At 37.2% G+C, this 20,183-nt stretch overlaps 1 protein-coding gene across 3 annotated transcripts in view; it reads left to right on the forward strand.

Moving 5' to 3' along the window:
• The first annotated feature begins 6,950 nt into the window (after nt 1-6,950).
• Nucleotides 6,951-20,183, forward strand: part of SNCA (synuclein alpha) — a 146,487-nt gene continuing 133,254 nt past the window's right edge. Inside the window, exons 1-3 of one of the 3 annotated variants that reach the window (XM_077142401.1) lie at nt 6,951-7,081; nt 8,558-8,703; nt 19,858-19,899. In XM_077142401.1, the coding sequence (XP_076998516.1) occupies nt 8,583-8,703; nt 19,858-19,899 (163 nt within the window). In that variant the 5' untranslated portion in view covers nt 6,951-7,081; nt 8,558-8,582. Of the gene's footprint in view, nt 7,082-8,161; nt 8,310-8,557; nt 8,704-19,857; nt 19,900-20,183 lie in introns of those variants that run through there. The other 2 variants (XM_077142403.1, XM_077142402.1) reach the window with 2 other exon arrangements.

Raw genomic sequence — 20,183 nt, forward strand, 5'->3', positions numbered from 1 at the left:
GCCAGTGACCTTTGGAAATGAAGAAGGAAAATGCTTCCCGGGGAGCTTCATGAAACAGGAAGCCAGAAGAGAAAGCTAGCAGATGATGCCTTGCTCGCCATGAGCCCTTGCAGCCGAGAGAGAAAAATCATGACTGTATTCTCCATGTGCCTTCTCGGATGAGAGAGAAACCCTGAACTTCATTGGCCTTCTTGAATCAAGGCATCTTTCCCTGGATGCCTTCGACTGGACATTTCTATAGACTTCTTTTAATTGGAACATTATCTTCGCCTTAGAACTGTAAACTAACAACTTATTAAATTCTCTTTTTTAAAAGCCATTCTGTTTCTGGTATAATGCATTCAGGCAGCTAGCAAACTAGAACACCATTTTATATACAAGAAAACTGAAGTCAGAGTGGTTCAATACTTGCTCAGAGTCACTGTTACCTAGTCATAGAGACTTGATTAGTCCCTGGATTTAATTTGTAACCACAACCCCCACTCTTAGAAGTCTGCCATGTGTACTGCGGTTGTGGGAATTTCTTGAGCTCATAGCATGTGTTTTTTCCTTTTAACACTCAAGGCATTTGAACTTGTTGGATCATAAAATATTCAAACATCTCTTCTATCTGTCTCTAATATCCTTAATCTTGGTGTTCAAGTTTGCAAACTGCTCGAATGGAATATACCAGAAACAGAATGGCTTTTATAAGGGGGAATTTAAGCTGCAAGTTTACAGTTCTAAGGCTGTGAAAATGTCCAAATAAAAGTAAGTATATAAAAATGTCCAAATTAAGGAACCAACAAGAGTCTACCTTAACTCAAGAAAGGGTTAAGATTAATGCCAGTGAAGTTCAGGGTTTTGCTTAACTGGAAAGGCACATGACGAACATGGTGACATCTGCTAGCTTTCTCTCTGGGCTTCTTGTTTCTTGAAACTCCCTGAGAGGCATTTTCCTACTTCATCTCCAAAGGTCTCTGGCTGTGTGTGCTCTGTGGTTCTGAGGCTTTTTCCAAAATATTTCCTCTTTTAAAGGATTCTTCTATTAAACTAATCAAGATGACCTGAAATAGGTGGAGTCACTTCTCCCTCCAATCAAAGGCTAATACTCACAATTGGGTGAGTCATATCTCTGTGGATATAATCTAATCAAGTTTCCAACATACAGTACTGAATAGGAATTAAAGGCTGCCTCCACAAGATGGATCAGGATTAAAAAATGGCTTTTCTAGGGTAATAATCCTTTCAAACTGGCACACTTGGAATCTTGCATGTTGCCCTTTGCTTAAGGCCTCAAAAACCACAGGGATATTTAAAATGATATCCTATTGAAGGTTGAATATTACACTTATTATTTTCTTATGGCTTCAGTTTATGCAGTCATTCTACAATGTTGAGTCTATACTGCAGTATTAATTCAAATGATGAATTATATTGTGCTGGAGAAAAATTCATTATTTTTGCTTTCTGCAGTCTTGAAGAAATAATATGAAGCTGCCTATGGTGCCAAATTAGAAACTCTTCTTTGGGCATTCCCTATCATTGCTCTTTATATTTCTTTGTAGTAACTCTATAACCTTGTCTCACTATCAACTTTTTTCCAAAATTATGCACAATACCATCACAACTGCATTCATTAGGCTTTCCCTCTTCTGTCCATTGTAAAATCATAAGTAACTCCAACAAAGATTTCACTACCTCATGTCTCTCACATGTTTGCAGAAGATGAGAAGGTGCAGATGGAGAATAAGAAGCAGGTGGCCCAAGAATCAACTTCTCATCACCCATGTGCTCACAACCAATATGGGCTCTTATCCAAAAGAGTTAAGGTGGTATTTTGTTACTGAACTCATGAAAACAATTCTTCTCCCTCCACCGTTGATTACTTAATCATGGACAGCTTTCTCATTTTCATACCCTACCACTTTGCTCAAAGACTTCCTTTGTTACAATATGAATTGACCACATGGCCCCGTGTAAAACACTAGTTGTTTTATTGGGAAGACGAAGAAAGTTTATGTTAAGCATGCATTTCATAGATGTTTATCTATACTAAATTATGGTATTAAACCAAAATAAAATAACCCAATTAAGGAGTAGGAAAATATTTAGACTCTATTTTTCAAAGAGAAAATTAAACATGTATTCAGTTCTTACTACCTGAATGCACACCTCAGTAGTGCTTCGCAACAGGTTATTATTCTGTATTCTGAAAAGGAACAATCCATCCAACTAGTTTAAATTTTAACCTTATATTCAGAGGGTTAAAATTTATTCAATCCCATTCTGTCAATCAATGTTGGAAAGGAAAGTATGCGTATTAACTTCCAGTTCCCTTCTTTGTTCTGGGGAAGCACACCTCCTTAAGAATATGGAGGTAAGAAATTACAGGTAGAACATAAGCAATCACTGCTGATGTTATCACTAACTGAAATTTTACTTTTAATTTTATGTTAATTGAAAATCTTCTAAATAACAAAATGTTTTATTTAATTTTATTTTAAAAGGATGCTTACATGTTCAAAGCACTTTGAAGTGCAAAAAGAAGAGTAAAACTTATAATTCTAATTCAAAATGACAGAAAACAATCATTTTATAATTTTGTTTTTTTTCTTTTTTTTTTATTTTGCAGATGTTGAGAAATCATTTCTGCCTGCTAAGAAGTATCAATACAAAAAGGCACATTTTCAAATATAGATGCACTATTTTATAATTACATAAATTCTCTTTGATTTGGATTGTCATATCTAAATTCAAAGGCTAATTCTAACATAGTGGGGATCCACTTTCTTTTCCTTCTCACCATACATCACTCCAAAAATATGAGGCTTCAGATGGTAACTGTTGAGTCAGGAAATGATAATTCCTCTTGGAATGGTTTCTGCTGGGGATCTCAACTCTGCCACATGAGAGCTGGGTGATCTCAGCCTCAAAGTTACATAATAAAACTTAACTTAGTCCTCTGTTATGATTGAATGATACAGTGTGTTAGTCTTTTGCAAAGCAAAAAGTACCATATGAAGGCATGGAATCATCTTATTTATAAAAATGCACACACAAAAAACCACCCCAAAATAATTCTACCAGTGGTCTGATATAGGCCCTAAAATACTTATCATTTTAGTCACTCCTTGACTTAATATATCAGTTCTCAGTATGTGTCCCTGATAAACTATAAATATGTCATATGAAATCATATATAAAATAAGTATCATAATAATTTATCATGGTAGGTAGCTATGTTGAGTCACAGTGGAAAATGTTTATTGTTGGCAGGGGAGGTCCCACAAATGTGAAATTGACTATGAATGGTCTTGCATGCTTTTGGTGAGGGGTGTCTTCTTGCAGGACTTGGGAAAGCAGAGAACAGAAAGGGGGCACCAGTTTATTGTGTTACTAAGATTGGCAATTGCTGACAGGGTAATTTTTCTATTCTACCATTCTACATGCATATCCACATGCTGCATTTAAGGTTCACAGAGCTTAGTTGAAAATAAGATTTAGGATTTATACTTCAGAAAAGAAAAGACACTTTTCAAAACGATTCTTTACAAGAGGGTGATTGATTTTAATCTAGATTTTCTATCCCTTTATTACTTGATCTGTTTTTTTCTAAGTGAGAGAGAATAAGGCTAAGTCAAACAATGTTCTGGTCAATTACAGTCATGATTTAACTCTGGCATAAGAAGATAGAGCCAGTGTGTTGCAAGTGAGCATCCACTAAGACCCCTCAGAATCATCACAAAGCTAATGATCTGGCCTTAAAGGATTAATTTGGGGTGTTCTGATTCACCCATCCTTCTCAGCTCTCCTCTGGAGCTCTATGTCTGGCATCTGACAACTTTCAGGGCTGTCTGAATTCATCTGCTTGTGTCTTAATGGAAGATACTATCTCCTTCTCCATCTCCTCCCCACCTCACCTTCAGCAACTTAAATATGATATTCCCACACTTTTATTATTCTTTCCTTCCCCATTTTATTCTTATGTTTTATTACAGAGATCCATTCTCATATCTGATTCAAATTGGTATTTGCTACAATAGTACATTGTTTACCTTTGATCTTAGACATCCATGACCAGTAATGACCAAGGGAAAAAGGTTGAAGCTATCACATTCTAAGTCCAATAAGTTGTATACAAGGAAGGAAGGAAGGAAGGAAACAAGGAAGGAAGGAAATTTATTTTTAATTAAAGTCAATCCTAACAGAAATCTGAAATTGAGAATTGGAAGAAACAGTGAAAGAGTATCAAACACCACAATGAGATGTGGGTTACCACTACATTCCATTAAGGTGGCTAAAGGGAAAAAGATTTATAACCCAAATGTTGGGGACCATGTATAGACCAGAACTCTCACACATTTCTGTATGAATGTAAAATGGTACAACTACTTTTGAAAATGACCTGGCAGTTTCTTAAACATACATTTACTGTAGCGATTCCATTCTTATGTATTTACTGAAGATAAATGAAAGCAGGTGTCTGTAGAAAGGCTTGTAAAGAAGCTTCATAGCAACTTTATTCATAATTTCTTCAAACTGGAAACAACCTGAGAGTCCATGAACAGAAGGATGGATTAAAATACTTGGTAATATTAATGCAATAGTGCTTTGCAAAGCATAAATTATCATATAGAGGTGTGGAATCATGCTGTTATGAGACGCACGAAAAGTAACAGCTGCCCCCAAATAACTCTCCCCTTCATCTGCCATGGAGCCTATAAAAATCAACCAGTTCCAGTCATTCCTTTAATTTAAAGCATTAGGTCTCAAGAAGGTCTCTGTTAAAATGTAAACGTGTCATCTCAAATAATTGATGAAATCATTATCTTAATAGTCTCTCAAGAAAAGTCACTGTGAAAATCACTTTTTATTGGCAGTCATAAGGGAAACAATAAAAGGCAAATAAAAGAAACAAATTTCTGAATGAAGTTTGAATGAACCTCACATACATTATGCTGAGGGAAAGATGATAGATACAAAAAAATTATCTTGTATAACCTTTTATGAAATTCTAGACTATACACAACTAAGAAGGGGCAAAGACAACTTTCTGCATCTTCAAAATGGTGTGGATTACACTAATGCAGAGATTTTTCAAAACTGGTTTAAAGGAACACTTAAGGTCTGAGCATTCACTGTATGTAAATTATACTTCAACTTAAAGAAGATCATCAAATGTCATTGTTATTTTTAATAGTTCTTATATTTTATGGAAACATGCTGAAAGATTTACAGGTAAAAAAATTTATATGTAATGCCTGGGATTTGCTAAAAATTGTAAATATCAGGACAGAATGGGTCTGAATTCCACTGAAAACTGTGGGAGTTGTGTAATAGTCTCTACCTGGGGATACAGCTGAACATTTTCCATAATAAAAAAAGGTGAAAAAAAAGGGATTATCTGTGTTCACCTCCTCATTATATAAGAGAGAAAACTAGAAACAGAAGGAGGCAAAACCACCCTTAAGTTCTCAAAGCCTGGTTACAAACTATCTCCCAGGTGCAACCTTCTTTCTCTGTATCCAGGAAATACAAAATATATGTAACTGTTTTTCTTGAAAGGCTGCTTTTAAAAACGGCACACCAATAATAAGCCCTTACGTATTTATGACCTCATACTTACTTTCTTCTCTTCTTTTTTCTACCGAACACGCGTGATTATATATACATATATATATATATAATATTCACACATATCGTTTGCTTTCTGTCCTTTGAGATTTCAAATGATTGTTTCTTGATTGCATTTCGAGAACCCAAACGAGGCAAGGATCAGAGAAATCTTTGTTTCTATAAAAAAAAAAACAGCAAAAACAAACAAAATAATTAAAAACAAAAACAAAACCATATAGCGAAGACTTGTTTTTCCCTTCCAGGGCTGAAATCATCCTCCCAATCCCAGCAAAGGAAAGCAAAGACATTCTGCTGAGGGAGGAGCTTAGTCTACTGTGATCCAAGAACAGCTCCCCCCTCCCACCCCCAGCCCCACCCCCGCCCCAGCTCTAGAGAGGTGAACATGTATTAAGCGATGCAAACATTGTCTTGCGGCGCGCTCGCGTTTGTGTGTGTGTGCACGGGTACGTGTCAGCTCCGACAGCAACAAGGACCAGAAGTCAGAAAGGTGTGTGGTGCATGAAGTCTCATCTTCAGAAGGGACCGAAGAGGAAATTGGATATGATGGTCCAGCAGGGCACACCAGGCAGCTTTTGTTCCCTCCATCCAGATACTTGGGTCTGGAAAGTAAATCCCACTTCAAAAGCGAAAAGCTTGTGATCACTGGTTTTCGACGGCTGGGGAATATTTATTCCTTGTGCCAGTGATGGGAAATTCAGCGTCTGGCAGCCTCTGATTGGTGGAAAAGAAAATGGTGATAGTGGGGTGGGAAGACGATTTGACAAGCTTCCTCCTACCTCAACCTGTAAGTCTTCCTTAGTCTCATCTCCGCTTGAGGGTCCTTTCAGGCTCCTCTGGGGTTGGGAGCAAACGAATATCTGAAGCTATTTGAACAAAAGCAACCGCTGGTCAAACTTAAGCTCTCCGAGGGAAACGTGCTCTCGCAGGTGCAGATATAAGCATCTTTCCTAGGCTGCCTCTCTCCCCAAGAGATTGACTCGGACTTTGGTGTTCTATCCCTTAGGCCCCCGGCTCCCGAGGTTGGATCTGGCGAGTGGGTCCCCAAGAGGAATCTTACAGAAAGGCAGAGACAGGGGAAAAGGGCGAATGGAAAAGAGGGAGAGACATTAGCCAGAGGCCAACCGCTTCGGAGCCTCCCAGTAGTTCCGGTGACCCTGTACTTGGGGTGAATCGCACTACACCCTACCTTTCCGCCTTGCAGGACCAGGCGGGCCGCTTCCAGTTGGAAGGATAACTCCACCTTTCCCCAACCCCCCAACGCACACACAAAATCGAGCCAAGTGCACGAGGCAGGGAAAGCAGCGAGCTCCGGGAGAGGGGCGGGGAGAGGCGCTGACAAATCAGCTGTGGGGGCGGTGAGCCGAGGAGAAAGGGGAGGAAGAAGAGGAGGAGGACCACGCGCCAGAGAAGGGGGTTGGAGAAAGGGGGCGAAGGAGCAAGCGCGGCGACGTAGCAGAGTCAGGTATGTGCTAGCTTTGGAACGGTCCCGGGGGACCGAGCCCCGCCTTTAGCATCCTTCTGGCTCTCTCCCGCCTTCCCTTCCGACCCTCTGCTGTTTGTTTCTGAGCCTCTTGTGCTTGGAACCGGGAGTGGCAATTTGACTACAGGTTCGCGAGTTCGCCTCCCACGCCCCCAGCCTCTTGTCGCTGGGTTGTGCTGACTGCAGCCTACTCTGGGGACCATCCCTCTCCTGGTGCCGCTTGCGCCCTTCCTGTGCGCTCCGTTTCCTCTCTCTTTCCATTTAAATAATATGTGGGAATTGTTTAGCTAGAATAATAATAATAATAAAAATTTAAAAGCAGGGGTTGGAATCAGAGTTCAGGAGAAGTGTAGGGGCTCAGGTAAGTTCCTGTAGCTCTAAACGGGCTGGGAGCTTTAGGAATCCTGGAGAAGACCTGGTGGGAAAGGGGTGACGTTACCGTGGACGCCTGGGACCGGGCTTGGTGCCAAGGTGAGCACCGGCTGTGTCAAGTCTCTGGACCGTGGATGGGTTCTTATTCCTTTGGTGAGCTTGAGGAGAGTAAGTTGACCTGGCTTTCCACATGATTTCCATATTCACCCTTTCTTCCCAAAGGCTGAGAGGTCCGGTCGCTTCCTCGCGGTACACTTCTCCTTTGGGAACCGCGAGGATGCTTGTTGGAGCGTGTGCACCCAACTTTTATTTCTCTTACTTTAAATCCCTCAGTCTGCCCTCTGGGTTTCTCTTGTAAAATAAGCAAGCTGTTTTGGGCGAATAATTAAATGGAAGTGCCGGGAGGGCAAATCAACAGGTGGTAAGGGATTAACAGGTGCGTGTATTGGCCTTCCCAGCCCCAGCCCGCCGGCGGGTTCGCGCTGAGAACGGTCTCTGCCGTGGCGCTCCTGGGTCGTGTGCCCGCGGGTGTGAACGGCGCCTGCTCTGGGCTGATAGCTGACGGTGGGGGTGTATGGTCGGGTAGATTAGAGCGAGCTGTTGGCCTGAGGGTCAACCACACCCAAGTGAGTAGTTCCCTTGCCTTTGCTCCCCAGGATCAATTTGGCAGTCCGCTTCCGACATTCATTTTAAGGATTCCCTCAGGCGCCCAGCTTCCAGCTCCGTTTCTTTTCCTGTGGTCTTCTAAAAGTGCTTGTAACTTAGTCACGGTTTTTTTGAACCCTGGGAAGTTGAAAGAGGGTTATAGCCTTTCATGCAACTCCACTTCGGAAAAGCTGTAAGGGCAGCTCAGATGATTCATCCTAATCCATATTTAGACCCAACTAAGCGAGATGGATAAGGGATGCTAAATATTTAAAGCAAAAGCTAAAGGGCGGTCTTGTCCGATGGTTGAAATGAGTGCACACTTGAAAGTATCTCACACTGTGGGGGAGTTCTGCTAGTTTTTAAGTAGTTTTACCTTTGGAGGTTTGAATTTTGTTTTACCAGGATGTTCTCATTCGAGGTGTATTTTGTTTCCTCTAGTGTGGTGTAAAGGAATTCGTTAGCCATGGATGTATTCATGAAAGGACTTTCAAAGGCCAAGGAGGGAGTGGTGGCTGCTGCTGAAAAAACCAAACAGGGTGTGGCAGAGGCAGCAGGAAAGACCAAAGAGGGGGTTCTCTATGTAGGTAGGTAAGCTCTCAATGCCATTTTAGTATTTATTCATGACCGATGGATTAGGATGATTGATACTGTAAATGCTGAAAGGCTGGTATGCTTTGCTTGATTCATGTTTGCGTCATCACTTGTGAAAAGGATGAACTTAGTCAGGTATGAGTGGGTAGGTAAATGTGTATTTCAGCTACTAGTACAAAATGGAGCTAATCTTTTGCTTTTCCTGATTATTCAACTTCACAATAATATTGAAGGTTTTTTGTTTCTTTTCTAAGAAATGAATGTTTTTGTGAATAAGTGATTATATTTCAGATGACAGTTTTTAAAACAGCATCTTTAAAAAATCAAGAATATCCTTAAGAAACAAAATGATTTATTTTTGACTTATCCTCATGATTAATCTTCCTTCAATTTTTGTATTATTTTGATATTAAAATATGACTTTACTATGGCCTCAGATAGGTGAAAAAGAGACCTACTATCACCTCAAAATAGAAAGGACAGATTAGTCTCTCATGAAGTTTCCCTTTGTAACCATTTGGTAGACTGGAAATTAAGAACCTAAGAAAATACTTGAGTGTTATTATTAATATCTCTGAAACATAAATATATTTTATTTCTCAATTGACATATAATAATAAGGTTGATCCTTATCACCTCTGCTTGTTCCTAATTCCCACAGTGGAGTTTTCACCCAGACCAGAACCCTCATTTATATATAACTAGGAGTGTATTAGGTTGAGTCTTATTTTATAAACCACTTGAAGTTCTTTTGGGAAAGAGTGATATACGAGGCATTCACACACTCACACTCACACACACACACACACACACACACACACACTGCCCATTCTTCCTCTCCTCTTAACACTCTGCTCCTGTGAACTTTTCCACATTCTTCAGTGGCAGTTAGGACAGCTTTAGCCACAGGATGAGCCATAAAGTAGAGGATGAATTTACTGAAATTTATATCAGATTTTTTTTTCTTATTGTTGCTCATAGACTCCTTTCTATGAAAAATTACTTTTTATTCCTCTACTTTAAGATATATTTTCAGGAAATCATTGCAATAAGGAGTGTTACATGAGAAAAAACCTTGAATGAGTTTAAGTGTTTTGTGAAGTGTGAACTACATAACTTTAGGTGAAATTTGCAATACTGAATAAATGACACACAGATTATAGGTACCTTTACATTTGCCATAAATTGCCCAACTTGTGCAAGTGCACTGTAGTAATTTTGGCTTGAGTTACTTTATAACTTTAAAGATTTTCTTTGAGGGTACTAATATGCACTTCCTTAGTTTGTCGCTAATCTCAAAACTGTAGAATGTTAACTTCATACATTGTTCTTTCCCAGATTATGAACAGTTTTATCATCTGAAACATATTTTACTTGTTTTTGTTGTCAATTATAAGTTTGGACAAAAAAAAGATTTTATTTCTTGGAGATTAATTCTGTTATTTGCTCTCAGATATATAAAGTTGTAAGTTGTTTATATGTCACATATTTTTTTAATTGTGAAAAATAACATATATACAAAAAAAGCAATAAATTTCAAAGCATACTGCAACAATTAGTTGTAGAACAGATTTCAGAGTTTAGTATGAGTTACAATTCTACAATTTTAGGTTTTTATTTCTAGCTGCTTCAAAACACTAGAGACTAAAAGAAATATCAATATAATGATTCAGTAATCATACTCATTTATTAAACCCTTCCATCTCTAATCCTACCTTCTCCTTTGATCTTTCTCCCATATTTTAGGGTTATTTGGGATATGCCCATTCTAACTTTTTCATGTCAGAAGGGGCTATTGATAACATTGGATAGGAAGATGGAACCAGTTGATGTTCTAGAGAGACCGGGTCCCCTGCATTTCAGGACTTACCTAGCCTAGGAACCCATCCAGAGGTTGTAGGTTTCTAGAAAGTAATCATAGTGCACAAAACCTTTGTAGCGTCTCAGATAAAGCCCTAGGTGTGTTACACATTTTAAAAATCATCTTCTATGTCTATTGCAGGGTTGAACACATAGTCAGTTCTATGAATTAGTTCTGTTCTGAAGTCTAATTGAAAGGCGAACTCATACAAAGATTTAGGATGAAAAATAACATGTGAAAACACAATAGTGCAGTGCCAGATTTGGCAAATGATTTCTCTAAAGAGCCAGATGGTAAATATTTTAGGCCATATGATCTCTGCCTCAGTCAAAGACAGTAACCCACATGGCTACGTCACAGTACAACTTCGTTTACAAAAACAAGGGGTACAACAGATTTGGCACCCTGGCTAGTTTGCTGACTCCTGTTATAAAGGAAAGAATGTGGATTTGGCATCAGACAAACCTGATTTCTAGTCCAGATTATACTTTTGGGATCCTGGGCAAGTTAACATTTCTGAGCATCATTTTTTTTGTTTGTAAAACTATGACTTAAAAAATGCAATTACCTTACAGGGTTCTTTGAGAATGTCTTAATGAAACAGAACCTATAAGCCATAGAGCACATTTTCATATATAGGAGCCATGGTTGTTATTATCAAAGAAACTCACCACAGAGTAATTTCTTTGCCATGCTTTCTTTTTGTCCTGTGTCCTTTGTATTATCAGGACCTGTATCAATAACTAGTTTGAAAGATTGGAAGTGACCAAAGAAAATTATCTAATTTCACTTATGGCTGGAAAAGTTTGGCAGGTTGTTTTAATAAGCTTCATAAGAAAAATAATCTCATTACTTTATAATATATTATGCTTTTGACAACTCTTGTAACTAAATGAAGAACTACCATAATATTCTGTATTGTTTTTATTTTTTCTCACTTTGCAATATCTTTATACACAAATCTTCAATAACATACTAATAATCATCAGTTTAATAAACAAACATGTTCTCTTAATCTAATGACTCAGACATTATAAATTGAGATTCAAACTCAAAAGCACAACAATTTTAATTCTTTTTATTTAATAGTATTATAATAGAAGTATCAAGAAAAGGATGATCTTCAAAACCTTTCCAGGGCCACTCTGCTCAGTAAGCAGCAATGGTCCTGGCTGTGGATTGAGATCAAACTTTCAAGTCACAACATGCTTCACAGGCACCAAGCTGGCTTGGCTTTCAGAAAATCAACATAATGGGCAGAACCCCAGTATCGTGAGTTCTGGTAACTCCCAGGCATGAGTTTTGATATTTCCACTCTGCACCCAGTGAGGTCATGAGAGACAAGATAGGGTGCAGGTGGACCATCTCAGCTCAGGAAACCAGCTGTGGTGTCCCTTCAGTTTTTCCACCTTGCTAGTCACACAACCATACCATGGAAAGGTACTTGACACCCATTTTCTAGCTCTATCTCATCAATCACAAATTACTCATCAATTAGAGATTAATCCTCAATTACAGGTTACTAATAAATAAGGGTGACAGCAAAGAACAGGTGATTGGTTTGAAACAAAGCAACCTAATTGAGACTCTCATTTGTTTTGGATTCTGTGATTTACTATTGCAAGGGACGCTTTCTCAGGTACGACTGAAGCTAAGAAGAAAGACCACAGAACACCTGTTTCAATTGTTAACCATTTCTTCCTACTAGTCATTTTTTAAAATATGAAGGGGGTGTGAGGTATAGGGATAAGAAATATTCTTTTAAATCCAGGCTGTCCTCACTTTGCATGACTGTAGTATAGGAGAATTTCAGTGTCCACGGCTAGTTAATAACACCACTTCCCTAACAACACAGTTCAAATTTCTGTGACCCCAGCACATAAATTGCATAAAGTACAAATTTTGCTACTAGCTTTTTAGCCCACAAATCACTACCTAAATAGCAGAACCTCCTTATGATCAGTGAGGAATCACATTGCTTCTTTCAAAGTCTTGTTGGTGACGGGTCACTAGATGTCCATTACTCAGTTCACGCTCAGCAGAGTGTGTGGTTGTGTGGCCTCCTTGTCACCCAAGGATAAACCCACAGGTATTTTACACAGATGGATAATGGAAATTGGTCAGCAAAGATGAAAATGAAGCAAAGAAATTAGGTGAAAAATGCTGAAAATTGGGATCAAACACAATTTGATTTATAAAAAAAGTAGCTGGCCATGGTAATTTCCCCACTGCTGCCATTCAAGAGACCCTATATATGCAGCCATAGGAACTCAGTGGACAGGGATGGGGTAAGTGCTATGTGAGCAGGAGGAAGATGTCCCAGAATAAGCAGTTCCACAAAAATGCTTCACATTAAAGGATTCTCACAGGTATATCATAACATTGAAAGTGCAAAGGGTAACATTTTGGAAGGTGATCCAAATTTAGAAAGGAATGTGACAATTCTCTAAGATAATAAAAAAGATGCTTGCTCTATATAGGAATTTATATAATGAGAAGATGAAGAAATAAACACTTCTCAATGTTTGTAATGTGTTTTTTTTTTTGGCATGGGCAGGCTCTGGGAATTGAACCTGGGTCTCTGGCATGGCAGATGAGAATTCTGCCACTGAGCCACTATCGTACTGCCCAATGTTTGTAATGTTTTAAATTATAATATATTAAATACATATTAGTTTTATATATTTTTTTCATTTCCCTGTACATGTGTAAGTGATAGTAAGTGAGTTTTAATGCTTTTGACAAAAAATTTCCAAGGTCATGAATCAATCATAATTTTTACCATTGATTATTGAGATCACTTTTCACAATTTCAGCTTACATGGTCATGTTATGGTCCACATTACTGTGCAGAGTGAGTATTTTATATATATATATATATATATACATATATATGTATATTTATATGTGCACACATATACAAACACAATATCTATGCACACATACATACAAAAAACATATATGCACATACATGCATTATCCTATCCTTTATTTTTTAATATATTTAATTTGCACAATTTCATTTACATGACATTAATAATTCGGTAACTTCCTTGCTTTTTAAACTGCAAAACCTTATAAAACATTATATGCAAAAACTATTATGGCTATCATCGATATTTACTATTACTTTATACATATTATTTCCTTTCATTTTCATATTGATCCAGTAATACATGCGAGACTGTTATGTGATGAAATGAAGATTTAAACCCAGGCAATTTGAATCCAAAGCCCACATTCTTAACTACAAAACTATAATTTACGTTATATAAATTGGAAGTTATATTTGAACACATTTTAAAAATTATTTGATTAAATGTAGATGTTTCCTTGGCTGTTTTATGACAAGTGGGTTTAAATATGGCGCTTGAAAATTTCACTTAATTTCATATTCATGTATTTTTGTGAAAATATTGAATGAACATTTTAATACAAAGTTATATATTTGGGCCTATCATCTTATTATTTTGATTATAGATGGGTACTTAAACTTTTAAAATAAATTGGGAGTTAGAAGCTATATCAGATTAATGATTCTCAAAATTTATCCGTGAATAACTATGTTAGAGCATTAGGGGTCTTAAAACGGAAACTATCTAAAGTTTAGTCAAATACTGAATATTTGAGGCTTTGCTGAATAATCAGCATTGTCAGCCAGCCTTCACCCACTTGCTTCTGCTGCATTCTGCAACTTAAAAACCAGTTTCTTAGAGATAATTTAATTAACCTTGTACAATAAGGAAACTGAGGCTCTTTATAGTTTTTTTCCTTTGTTCTAAAGTGTTTAGTTATTTCTAGTATATTTAATAAAGATTTTTAAAGCAGGGTATTTTTTTTTTTTTTTTTTTTTTATTAACGGAAAGAAAAAAAAGAAATTAACACAACATTTAGAAATCATACCATTCTACATATGCACTCAGTAATTCTTAACATCATCACATAGATGCATGATCATTGTTTCTTAGTACATTTGCATCAGTTTAGAGGAACTAGCAACACAACAGAAAAAGATATAAAATGTTAATATAAAGAAAAGAAATAAAAGTAGTAGTAATAGTAAAAAACAACAACAACAAACAAACCAACAAGCAAACAAAAACAAAAAAAAAAACCCTATAGCTCAGATGCAGCTTCATTCAGTATTTTAACATGATTACTTTACAATTAGGTATTATTGTGCTGTCCATTTTTGAGTTTTTGTATCTAGTCCTGTTGCACAATCTGTATCCCTTCAGCTTCAATTACCCATTGTCTTACCCTGTTTCTAACTCCTGCTGAACTCTGTTACCAATGACATATTTCAAGTTTATTCTCGAATGTCCGTTCACAACAGTGGGACCATACAGTATTTGTCCTTTAGTTTTTGGCTGGATTCACTCAGCATAATATTCTCTAGGTCCATCCATGTTATTACATGGTTCACAAGTTTATCTTGTCTTAAAGCTGCATAATATTCCATCGTATGTATATACCACAGTTTGTTTAGCCACTCTTCTGTTGATGGAGATTTTGGCTGTTTCCATCTCTTTGCAATTGTAAATAACGCTGCTATAAACATTGGTGTGCAAATGTCCGTTTGTGTCTTTGCCCTTAAGTCCTTTGAGTAGATACCTAGCAATGGTATTGCTGGGTCGTATGGCAATTCTATATTCAGCTTTTTGAGGAACCGCCAAACTGCCTTCCACAGTGGTTGCACCCTTTGACATTCCCACCAACAGTGAATAAGTGTGCCTCTTTCTCCGCATCCTCTCCAGCACTTGTCATTTTCTGTTTTGTTGATAATGGCCATTCTGGTGGGTGTGAGATGATATCTCATTGTGGTTTTGATTTGCATTTCTCTAATGGCCAGGGACATTGAGCATCTCTTCATGTGCCTCTTGGCCATCCGTATTTCTTCTTCTGGTAGGTGTCTGTTTAAGTCTTTTTCCCATTTTGTAATTGGGTTGGCTGTCTTTTTGTTGTTGAGTTGAATAATCTCTTTATAAATTCTGGATACTAGACCCTTATCTGATATGTCATTTCCAAATATTGTCTCCCATTGTGTAGGCTGTCTTTCTACTTTCTTGATGAAGTTCTCTGATGCACAAAAGTGTTTAATTTTGAGAAGCTCCCATTTATTTATTTCCTTCTTCAGTGTTCTTGCTTTAGGTTTAAGGTCCATAAAACCACCTCCAGTTGTAAGATCCATAAGATATCTCCCAACATTTTCCTCTAACTGTTTTATGGTCTTAGACCTAATGTTTAGATCTTTGATCCATTTTGAGTTAACTTTTGTATAGGGTGTGAGAGATGGGTCTTCTTTCATTCTTTTGCATATGGATGTCCAGTTCTCTAGGCACCATTTATTGAAGAGACTGTTCTGTCCCAGGTGAGTTGGCTTGACTGCCTTATCAAAGATCAAATGTCCATAGATGAGAGGGTCTATATCTGAGCACTCTATTCGATTCCATTGGTCGATATATCTATCTTTATGCCAATACCATGCTGTTTTGACCACTGTGGCTTCATAATATGCCTTAAAGTCAGGCAGCGCGAGACCTCCAGCTTCGTTTTTTTTCCTCAAGATGTTTTTAGCAATTCGGGGTACCCTGCCCTTCCAGATAAATTTGCTTATTGGTTTTTCTATTTCTGAAAAATATGTTGTTGGGATTTTGATTGGTATTGCATTGAATCTGTAAATCAATTTAGGTAGGATTGACATCTTAACTATATTTAGTCTTCCAATCCATGAACACGGTACGCCCTTCCATCTATTTAGGTCTTCTGTGATTTCTTTTAACAGTTTTTTGTAGTTTTCTTTATATAGGTTTTTTGTCTCTTTGGTTAAATTTATTCCTAGGTATTTTATTCTTTTAGTTGCGATTGTAAATGGGATTCGTTTCTTGATTTCTACCTCAGCTTGTTCATTACTAGTGTATAGAAAAGCTACAGATTTTTGAATGTTGATCTTGTAGCCTGCTACTTTGCTGTACTCATTTATTAGCTCTAGTAATTTTGTTGTGGATTTTTCTGGGTTTTCTGCATATAGTATCATATCGTCTGCAAACAGTGATAGTTTTACTTCTTCCTTTCCAATTTTGATGCCTTGTATTTCTTTTTTCTTGCCTAATTGCTCTGGCTAGAACTTCCAACACAATGTTGAATAATAGTGGTGATAGTGGACATCCTTGTCTTGTTCCTGATCTTAGGGGGAAAGTTTTCAATTTTTCCCCATTGAGGATGATATTAGCTGTGGGTTTTTCATATATTCCCTCTATCATTTTAAGGAAGTTCCCTTGTATTCCTATCTTTTGAAGTGTTTTCAGCAGGAAAGGATGTTGAATCTTGTCAAATGCCTTCTCTGCATCAATTGAGATGATCATGTGATTTTTCTGCTTTGATTTGTTGATATGGTGTATTACATTAATTGATTTTCTTATGTTGAACCATCCTTGCATACCTGGGATGAATCCTACTTGGTCATGATGTATAATTCTTTTAATGTGTTGTTGGATACGATTTGCTAGAATTTTATTGAGGATTTTTGCATCTGTATTCATTAGAGAGATTGGTCTGTAGTTTTCTTTTTTTGTAATATCTTTGCCTGGTTTTGGTATGAGGGTGATGTTGGCTTCATAGAATGAATTAGGTAGTTTTCCCTCCACTTCGATTATGTTGAAGAGTTTGAGGAGAGTAGGTACTAATTCTTTTTGGAATGTTTGATAGAATTCACATGTGAAGCCGTCTGGTCCTGGACTTTTCTTTTTAGGGAGCTTTTGAATAACTAATTCAATCTCTTTACTTGTGATTGGTTTGTTGAGGTCGTCTATTTCTTCTTGAGTCAAAGTTGGTTGTTCCTGTCTTTCCAGGAACCTGTCCATTTCTTCTAAATTGTTGTATTTATTAGCGTAAAGTTGTTCATAGTATCCTGTTATTACCTCCTTTATTTCTGTGAGGTCAGTAGTTATGTCTCCTCTTCCATTTCTGATCTTATTTATTTGCATCCTCTCTCTTCTTCTTTTTGTCAATCTTGCTAAGGGCCCATCAATCTTGTTGATTTTCTCATAGAACCAACTTCTGGTCTTATTGATTTTCTCTATTTAAAGCAGGGTATTTTAAAACTGAACTAGAAGCTTGGTAATTATCTTAATATCCACATGCAGGTTTAAATAACTTCTACTTTTTAAGTTCTTCTTTCCTTGTATAACTTCTATATCTATAGAACTACATTATTGAGTTATAGGTAGTTTTCAACTGAATCTCTAATCTATTATTATTTTGTTATATTTTCTAAAAATATTTTAATTGAAAAACTGATGTGAATTATGTGGGATAATCCATCATTGGAGAGGTTAAGATTAAAATGAACAATCTTAGTAATAAGTAATAATAAATTATTTGTATAAGAGTTTAATAATGGAAAGTTTTGGGAAAAATTCCTATCTGGTCTCTTTTGTTTTACTTTAATTATTTATTTTTTATAAATATATATTATATATTTACATACAATGTAAACATCCAAAGTGTACAATCAGTGGTCCACAATGTCATCATACAGCTGTGTGCATTTATCATCACAATCAACTTTTTAAAAAAATTTTTGTGAAAAGCAACACGTACACAAAAAAAGCAATACATTTCAAAGCACATTGCAACAATTAGTTGTAGAACAGATTTAAGTATTTGGTATGGGTTATAATTCCACAATTTTAGATTTTTACTTCTAGCTGCTCTAAGATACTGGAGACTAAAAGAAATATCAATATAATGAGTTGGCGATCATACTCATTTGTTAAAACCTACCTTTTCTGTATAACTTCACCATCACCTTTGATCTTTCTCCCACTCTTTAAGATTATCTGGGCTCTGCCTGTTCTAACTTTTCCATATTGAAAGGGGCTGTTGATAATATGGGATGGGGGATGGAACTAGCTGATGTTCTGGAGAGGCTGACCGCTCAGTATTTCAGGTCTTATCTGGTACAGGAACCCATCTGGAGGCTCTACATTTCTGAAAAGTTACCCTAGTACATGTAGAATCTTGTATAATGACCTAGGTGTTCTTTAAGATTGGCAGGAATGGTTTTGGTTGGGGTTTGGCAAGCTATGAGAGGTAGCGATGTTTAACTGAAGTCTGTGTAAAAGTGTCCTCCAGAGTAGCTCCTCAATTCTATTTGAACTCTCATAGCCACTGATACCTTAATTGTTACACTTCTTTTCCCCCTTTTGGTCAGCATGGCATTGTTGATCCCACAGTGCCAGGGCCAGGCTCATCCCTGGGAGTCATCTCCCATGCTGTCAGGGAGACTTTGACCCCTAGATGTCATGTCCCACGTAGGGGGAGGGCAATGATTTCACTTGCATAGTTGGGCTTAGAGAGAGTGAGACCACATCTGAGGAACACGAGAGGTCCTCCAGAAGTAACTCTTAGGCATGCCTATAGGTGGGCTAAGCTTCTGCACAACATACATAAGCTTCACAAGAGGAAGCCTCATGATCATGGGCTTGGCCTATTGATTTGAGTGTCCCTAATGTTTGACACAGTATCAGGGGTTTCCCTGGCAGTAAAGTTTAATAGTTCCATATTCATTCTCTCTGGTCTCTTTTTAAAGCCAGCACTGTACCCGAATGATAAAATACTACCTTCTTTCTAAAGGTTTGCCTGGTTTCATCAAACCAGGCAAGAGCATGGGCTTCCGTTGGGATATCCTTTATTTTGAATATGCTTATGGTCTGTTATTACCTGTATGACTTTAGGCAAGTTACTTAATTTTGATTTTCAATTTCTTCATGTATAAAATGGGCATGAAATGTTTACCTTAAATGGATGTTATGAAGATTAAATGAGATGAGATGTAAATTGCCTCTCACATAATAGATGTTGAACAAATTTTTACTTTTTTCTTTCCCTTTTCCTATTTGTGTTTCATGGGTTAACTAATCTCTCTGTTGTACTTAAGGAAAGCTTGTACTGTTCTGAATCCAAATATCACCTTCCCACTCAACCCCAGCATTAGCCTACCTTTTATTTTTCTTTGTAAATTGATATGTGATGTGGGAAGCAAATGGATAAAAAGTCATCATTGAGAGCTAGAATAGTAATTGCACAGAATCCCTTGTTAGTTTTGCTTTCCTCTACTTGTTGTAATGATTACTGGCTTTCCTTTTCATAGTTTTTTTTTCCTTATGAGCATGTCATTATATATCAACTTTTGAAGATGGAGATTTTTTGTTAGTTTCATATATAATTAACTCAGCAATAAAGCTTGTTTGAGATTTATATTTTGAATTAATTTTTTTTGTAGGCTCCAAAACCAAGGAGGGAGTGGTTCATGGTGTGACAACAGGTAAGTTTCATGGGCTTCCATCCAGGAGTAATATTCAAAATATCTTCAACCAGTATGGCTCCAGCATTGATCATTCAAAATGGATGCCAATTGTAAGCAACCACTGTGCCTGTGCTGGTGCATTCAGATGGAACATCACCATCGTTTAACCTCAATTACAGTTGTTAAGTAGGTATAAATAAGTGAAACACAGTATATTTAACTGCCAAGAATGGTGACATTGAATTGACACAGGTATGTTTAATTTATAGAAGTTGGGCATTTGATTGTTCTCACCAACTTAC

The sequence above is a fragment of the Tamandua tetradactyla genome, chromosome 24, assembly GCF_023851605.1.
Source record: "Tamandua tetradactyla isolate mTamTet1 chromosome 24, mTamTet1.pri, whole genome shotgun sequence".
Lineage (NCBI taxonomy): Eukaryota > Metazoa > Chordata > Mammalia > Pilosa > Myrmecophagidae > Tamandua > Tamandua tetradactyla.